This window comes from Chrysochloris asiatica, unplaced genomic scaffold (assembly GCF_000296735.1).
Source record: "Chrysochloris asiatica unplaced genomic scaffold, ChrAsi1.0 scaffold00495, whole genome shotgun sequence".
NCBI classification, from domain to species: domain Eukaryota; kingdom Metazoa; phylum Chordata; class Mammalia; order Afrosoricida; family Chrysochloridae; genus Chrysochloris; species Chrysochloris asiatica.
Window position 1 is genome coordinate 547,831 of NW_006409013.1, and position 8,283 is coordinate 556,113.

An 8,283-nucleotide genomic window follows, 5' to 3' on the forward strand; every position below is an offset into this window, starting at 1 on the left:
GTGAGGTTGGCCCAGGATCGAACATTGTTTCGTTCTGCTGTGCATGGAGTCGCTATGAGTCGGTTCCGACTCGATGGCACCTGACAACAACAACAAGAGTGGCTAGTGAGCTTGAATTGCCAACTTTGCGGTTCAAACCGACTTGCAGTCCAGCACATTAACCCACAGCATGACACCAGGACTCCTCATACATGGATATTATTCTCTCACAGACAGACAGCGTTGTGCTTCAAAACAGATCTGGAAATGTTCAGTTTGATCATTAATGCTATGCTCTTCCTCTTCAATTTGTCATTTTTGACATAGTAAGTTGTGTGATTATGATTCAAAATGGCCATTAGCAGTCCATTTCAGTTCATTAATGCCTACGATCTTAATGTATATTATGCATTTCATTTCATTTTTGACAATTTCCAACTTTCCTAGATTCATACTTCGTACATTGCATATTCGGATTATTAATGAATGTTTACAGCTCTTTCACTAGATTTTGAGTTGTGCCTCTTATTAGCAAATGATTTTACTCCATTCTTGTCATCACGGTCAGCTCTACTTTGAGGAGGCAGCTCTTCCTCAGTCGTATTTTGAGTGCCTTCCAGCCTGAACGGCTCATCTTCTGGTGCTCTTCATCATGTCTTAGTAGTCAGTCAGTATTCTGGTGCTATATGACAGTGTTCTTCTACTATTCATTAGTCTTTCAGTGACTATAAATATTCGGAAGTAGTCCGTGTCTCCATCTTCATAGTCTGTCTTTGTTTAGAAGCTCAGATGAAACCCGTCCATCATGATTGACTTTGCTGGTTGTTACAGTACTGGTGGCATAGCTTCCAGAATCACGACAACACACAAGCCACAACACACGAGTGGTGGCACATGCATATGAAGCTGTGAAAATAACATGGTTTGTGTCAGGCGCACCTTAGTTCTCAAAGTCTGACATCTTTGTTCTTGTATACCTAAAGAGGCTTGGCTTGACCTAGTTTTAGCACTTTTAAGGGTCCAGTTGCTATTCACCAGAGTATGATGTAGAACGTTTCTTTGTGTGTGTGGTGGACTGTGTTTTGCCAATTTGCCTTTCTGTTCACTGAGGCATGCTCTTGAGTTCCATCGTATTGATGGTGTTGCTCTTTTTCACTGACCCTCTACTTTACCACGCATGATGTCTTTCTCCAGGGATTGGTCCATCCTGGTAACACATACAAAGAACACATGACAAAGTCTCTGCATCCTAGCCTCTAAGATCATTCTGGCTGTATTTGTTGACTACTTGCAGTTTTTCTTGGTTCATAATTTGTATATTCCGCATTCTGATTGATTACTGATGGATGTTTATTACTGTTGTCATTTTGAGTTGCGCTACATCAGCAAGTGAACCAATAGCCCATTCATATTCTATATTTTATATAATGATCAGTGATATTAGTAACAATCTTCACATTGTGTCAGCATTCTTACTACTTGACTAATTGCATCTGTGTTTTAAAATAGCTATTGACAGTTTCATCTTATATAGATTTTTATTAATTACACAATACACAATGGTGACAACCTTTACTCCTTGAGCTAAACAATTGATTAGTTTAAACTTGACTTCAGGGGGACAGTTTTGTCAGTTTGTCTTACTGTAGTTCCGTGTGTTGTTGTAATGCTGAAAGCTGTGCCACTTTATACCAGCAAGATCACCCTGGTTGACATGTTTCAGCAGAGCTTCGAGACTACGACTGACTAGGAAGAGAGGCACCCTACTTCTGATTGGTTAGCCACGAAAACATGAATAGCGGTGGAACACTGTCAGATGTAGTGCCTGTAAGTAGAGCCCCTTAGGTTGGAAAGCTTGCAAAGTACAACTGGGACAGAACTACCATCTCTCAAAGTAGAGGTGACCATAATGGTATGAATGGAGCACAGCTTATGAAACCTTCATCTGCTGTTGGGATACAATAATGAGATGAAATAGATGCAAACATTCATTAATAATTGGAACATGGAATGTAGAAAATTTGGAAGTTGTCAAAAATGAAATGGAACACATAAAGATAGATATATAGGCATTAAATTAGTAAGCTGAAATGGATTGACATTGGCCATTTTGAATTGGACAGTCAGATGATTTACTATACTGGGAATGACAAATTCAAGAGGAATGGCATCACATTCATCGTCAAAAAGTGCATTTCAAGATCTATTATATTAAAATACAATGTTGTCTGTGCTAGAATACTGTCCATACAAGGAAGATAAGTCAGTAGTGCCATTATATTTACTGGGTAATCCAGCGATGAAGAAATTGAAGAATTGTACTCCTTCAGTCAGATATTGACCAAGCATGTAGTCAAGATGCATTGATAATTCCAAACTGGTGTTTGGAATGTGAAAGTTAGAACCAAAGAAAAAGTATCAGTAGTTGGAAAATATGGCTTTGGTGATAGAAATGATGCTTTAGATCACGTGATAGAATTTTGAAAAACCAATGAATTTATTCATTGAAAATATCCTTTTTAAAAAACACATGAACCTCACAAGATAGAATACACAGGAATCAAATTGACTACATCTCTAGGAAGAGACAGTAGAGAAGCTCAATATCATCAGCCAAGACAAGGCCAGAAACAGATGTGGAACAAATCATCAGTTGCTCATATGAAGAAAAGAAAGTTACAGCTGAAGAAAATGATGGCAAGTTCATGAGAGCCAAAATATGACCTTGATATCAAAAGCATCATACAAGAAGAAAGCAAAAGGTCTTCAGTTTTACAGGAAAGAAAGAAAAAGATGAATGGATGTCAGAAGAGACTCTGAAATTTGCTCTGAAGCATAGAGAAGCTAGAGCACATGGAAAAAATGAGGCAGTAAAAGATCTAAACAGGAAATTTCAAAGGCCAGCTTGAGAAAATAAAGTAATGTATTTTAATGTATTAAATTTCTCAAGCTGAAAGAACTGAAGAAAAGTTCAAGTCTGGACAGGTAATATTGAAGTACTCCTTGGATAAAATATTGAATGATGTAGAAAGCATCAAAAGGAGTTGGAAAGAATACACAAAGTCACTGATCGAAAAGAATTTGTCTATGTTCAACCATTTCAAGTGGTAGCATATGATCAAGAGCCACTGGTATTGAAGGAAGAAGTCCAAGCTGTACTGAAGACATTGCCAAAAAGCAAAGCTCTAGGAATTGACAAAATACAACTTAAAATCTTTCAATAAGCTGAAGCAGAAGCGCTGGAGGCACTTACTGGACTCTGTCAAGAAATTTGGAAGACAGCTAACGGGCCAACCAAGTGGAAGAAATCTCTATTTGTGCCCAGTCCACAGAAAGGTGACCCAATGAAATGCAGAAATCATTAAACAGTATCATATCACATGTAAGTCAATTCTTGCTGAATATAATCCAAAAATGATTGCAGCAATACATCAATTGGGAGCTGCCCGAAATTCAAGCCCGATTCAAATGAGGATGTGAAACTAGGGATATCAGATGAATGTTAGATGATATCCCTTGCTACGTCAGATGGATCTTGTATCAGAAAGTTGTTTACTTGTGCTTTATTAGCTGTGTGGACCATGACAAACTATGGGTAACATTGTGAAGTTTGGAAGTTCCAGAACCCTTAATTGTGTTCATGAGGAACCTGTACATAGACCAAGAGGCAATCAGAAAAAGGGATACTGTATAGTTTACAATGAAGGCAGGTGTGCGCCATTCGCATTACTCCATTGTATCCTTTCACCATACTTAGTGAATCTGTATGCTGAGAAAATAAACCAAGAACCTGGATTGTTGTTATGTGCCGTCAAGTCAGTCATGACCCTGCAATCATACATTGTGTTTCATGTCAATGATTACAATCCCCTCCCTGTAACAACAGTTAATCCTCCCTGTGGCTTCTTCCCTTTTACATCTAATTTTTCACAAATCAACACAGCAAAACTATTTGATACACGCATATGAAAGGAAACGATATATTCATTTAAATGTCTAAAGGCCACATTCTGAAAGCCAGCTTCCTGCCTCAGGCACACAGCCTTTTTCAGTCCAGGAGCCTATAGTCCACAGTTGCTCTATCTCTTCATGCCATTGCTTTTGCTACCGTTTCTGCTGAGGCCATTTTTCTAGATAGGGTCTCAGGCTCTTCTTTCTTGATGGTCCTGAGATCCCGGCTCCTGTATTCTCACAAAAAACTTGGTGGATTTAGATTTAGATTTAGTCCATTTGGACTCAACTTTTGTATGTGGTGCAAGGTGGAGCTGGTGGCACTGTAGTGTAAGCCCTGGACTGGTACCTGCAAAGTTTGCAGGTTAAACCCACCAGAGGCTCTGAAGGAGACAGATGAGGATGTTTACTTCCAGGAAGATTTATAGCCTTGGAAACCCTATTAAGTGCCGTCGAGTCAATTCTGACCCATAACAACTCTGTATAGGGTTTCCTAGGAGCAGCTGGTGAGCTTGAAACGCCAATTTTGCAGTTCAAACCGATTTTGCAGTCCAGTGCATTAACTCACAGTTACCACACCAGGACTCCTGGAGACCCTATATAGGGTTGCTGTTTGTCATAGTCACCTCAGTGGCCCTGGTATATAATGTGAGGTAAGTATCCTGTTTGATTTTTCTGCGTGTGGAAATCCAGTTTGTCTTATATTTATTATATTATGAGACTGATTTTCTAATGTTGCCATGCTTACATTCCTAGAATAAGTCACATTTAATCATGATGTGTAATTTTATTAATATGATGCTAGACTGTGTTTGCTAATACTGTGTTGAGGATGTTGATGTCAGTATTCTAAGGGATAATTGATTTGTTCTTTCTTTTTTTCCTGGTGACTTTGTCTGGCCTTGGTATCAGACAAACTCTTCTTTTGGCAAGGGTTTGAACAAGATTAGCGTGAGTTCTTAAATGACCAGTAGAACTCCCCTGTGAAGCCATCTGATCCCAGATGTTTCTTTGTTGGGAGGCTTTTTGTTACTGATTCAGCTACTTCACTTGTTACATACAAAAAAATTTAATAGATTTGCTATATTGTTTTCTGATTTTAAGAGTAATAAATGTTCTTTTGAAAAAATAACTCATATAAGAATGAAGGTCTCACTGTAATCCCACCCGAGATTAGCACTACTGAAGTAACGTGCCATTTTGTACCTTTATATTGTAGCTCCGGCCGGAACATGTGGCGTTGTCCTGACACCTCCTGTAGGAGCTGCAGCAAGCTCTAGGACTGTCCTGTTCACTGTAGGGTCACCGCCACACAGTGCCACGGTCCCCACTGGTACCCATATGGTACTTCGAACAAGAACAACTTCAGGTAAGATATTACTACAACCTTCAGCTAGTATTTGGAGGGTAATGTTCTGATAAATACTGAATTCTGTAACTTAGATAAGTGATGTAACCTCTCTGGGCTTTGTTTTCTTAACCTTGAAGGCTTGTAAGGAATATATAATAGCACTCTCCTTTTTAAATGTTTTGAAATAATTGTTGCCTAATTTGTTACATTTCATTGATAGCTTGTCGTAAGTTACTGGTAAGCAAATGGAAACCCAAAGTGGTTAAGTAACTTGTCTGAGTTATAGCACTAAGTAAGTCATTGTAAGATTTACTTTTCAAAAGTTTAAAAATAATTGTTGCCTAATTTATTTCTGGAGTCTTGATATGGCCTTGTGGGTTAATGCACTGGACTGCAAAGTCGGTTTGAACCGCAAGGTTGGCGGTTCAAATTCACCAGATGCGCTTCAGAAACCCTATATAGAGTTGCTATGAGTCAGAACCAACTTGATGGGACTTGACAACAACAACAATTCATTCCTGGGGTCCTGGTGTGTGGCTCTGTGGGTTAATGTGCTGGACTGCAAAGTCAGCTTGAACCACAGGGTTGGTGGTTCAAGCTTATCAGTCAGTCCTCGGTAACTCTAGGCAGGGTCACTATGAGTTGGAACTGACTTCACAGCACATAACAACAACATATTTATTCCATATAATCCTTTAAGGTAAAGAAAAGAGTCATCTTCATATATATATATATTTACATATATATGTTGTTGTTGTTAAGTGCCGTCGAGTCGGTTTCGACCCATAGCGACCCTGTACAGGGTTTCCGAGGATGTAAATCTTTACGGGAGTAGAAAGCCTGATCTTTCTCCCACGGAGCAGCTGGTAGTTTCGAACCGCTGACCTTAAGGTTCGCAGCCCGATTCGTAACCACTACGCTACCATATAATAGTATCATAATAGGAGTCCTGATGTGGCATTGTAGTATAAGTACTGACTGGTAACCACAAGGTCAGCTGTTCAAATCTCTAGCTACTCCTTGGGAGAAAGATGAGAGGTTCTCCTCCTGTAAAGATTTATAGCCTTGGAAACCCTATTCACAATTGCTGTGAGTGTGAGTCGACTCGATGACAGTAGGAGATAGGGGATATTATAATACCATGATATAAATGTGAATTCCCCACGATAAAGCAGCTATACACATAGGGTGCTTCTCAGCTTATACTGAAGGCTTTTTATCTTATACCCAGTGCATTTTTTGATACTAATAGGATTTTTTGCATGATTTGCTATTTTTATGCCAATCTTTTCACCTCATCCTGTACACATTTAGCCGGTCATCAGTACTTTCTGACTCCATCCACCAGCCTTCCTGCTGTTGTGGCTTGCATGTTGCTATGAGACTGGATGTTGTTATATCTATGAACTAAACCAGTGTTGTTGAGGTTGTAGTGTGATGTGTGAGTTTCCTCACTGCTGCTTTAAAAAACAATTTGGCAATTTTCAGGCAGAGCTGTAAAACACTTACAATCCTGGCAATCAAATTCCTGTTCAAATTACTTTGGAGAATTTATCACAAATAAACCATTCAAGAGAAAGGGAAAACTATCTTCATTACAGTGTTATTTGTAGTGTGAGAAAACTAGATATAGTGTAAATGCCATAAGTTAAAAGTTGTTGTTAAGTACTGTCGAGGTGGTTCTGACTCATAGCAACACTCTATAGGGTTCTCAAGGAACCACTGGTGAGTTTGAACCACTGAACTTGCAGTTCAAACTGATCTTGCAGTCCAGTGCTTATCCCACAATGCCATGCCAGTACTCTAAAAAGTTAGCTAAGAAAATGACCTATGTAGATTTAGGGACCTGCTAGCCTGTGTTTGTATAATTATGAAGATTAAGGGATAACATGGAGAAATGTATGTGCTATTAATTTGTATAAAACAATATGAAAGGGTATGATGATTACTGTGAAATCTATACATGATGATATTAGCTGTCATTGGGTCACCTGATCATGTTAACCATATGTTAACCCAGTCTCGCATCATCCTTACAGCTGCTGCCATATTAGAGTCCATCCTTGTGACTGTTGTAGCAATCTGTCTTGCTAAGGGACTCTGTGCCTTGCTGACCCTCTACTTCAGCAAACACGATGTCCTCTTAACAATTGATCATCCCTCCTGATGACAGTTGGCGAGTTGGACATTGTTCCACAGTGATCCATAAAGTTTTCATTGGCTGATTTTTAGAAGGCGATCACTTCACCAGGCCTTTGTTCCTCGTCTGTGTTGGTCTGTAATTTCCACTGAAACCTATCCACCATTGGGTGGCCCTGCTGGAATTTAAAATCCCATTTCCATAGCTTCCAGCAACATACAGACCACCATGTTATTGACAAACTGACAGGTGAGTGAGCGTGGAAACGTAAAAACAATTGTGATAAACTTCAATACCGTTTTAACATCTCCTTCATTGTTAATAATAGGTTTTATTCTATACATGCAAGTAGACGTTGCTCTGAGAACCTCTGACTTCAGGAACGAACTCTGGAAACTATTCCTTATGTCTGTGTTTCCTTGCAGTGGGGTCCAACAGCTCTGGAGGCTCCCTCTGCTCTGTGAGTGGCCGTGTATATATGGGCTCCCCACCTGGGGTGTGTTCAGGATCGTCCCCTCCACAAGCAGAGGCTACTCCCAGCCTGAGATACATGCCTTACGGTGCTTCACCCCCCAGTTTAGAGGGGTTCATCACCTTTGAAGCTCCTGAACTGCCTGAGGAGACACTGATGGAGGTAAAGGAAAGACTTTGTGTTGGGCTCAGATAATCTTTGACGCTCTATGAGAGCGTTACAGTGATGATTAAAGATAAACTTGGACGCTCTATGAGAGTGTTATAGTGATGACTAAAGATAAACTTGGACGCTGTATGAGAGTGTTACAGTAATGATTAAAGATGAACTTGGACGCTCTATGAGAGTGTTACAGTGATGATTAAAGATAAACTTGGACGCTCTATGAGA

General features: G+C 39.6%; 1 protein-coding gene across 1 annotated transcript in view; it reads left to right on the top strand.

The window, feature by feature from the left end:
• Window positions 1-8,283, top strand: part of ULK2 (unc-51 like autophagy activating kinase 2) — a 179,084-nt gene that overhangs the window by 148,219 nt on the left and 22,582 nt on the right. The window contains exons 21-22 of the mRNA XM_006877430.1: window positions 5,150-5,299; window positions 7,847-8,055. Coding sequence (XP_006877492.1) covers window positions 5,150-5,299; window positions 7,847-8,055 — 359 coding nt within the window. The remainder of the gene's footprint in view (window positions 1-5,149; window positions 5,300-7,846; window positions 8,056-8,283) is intronic.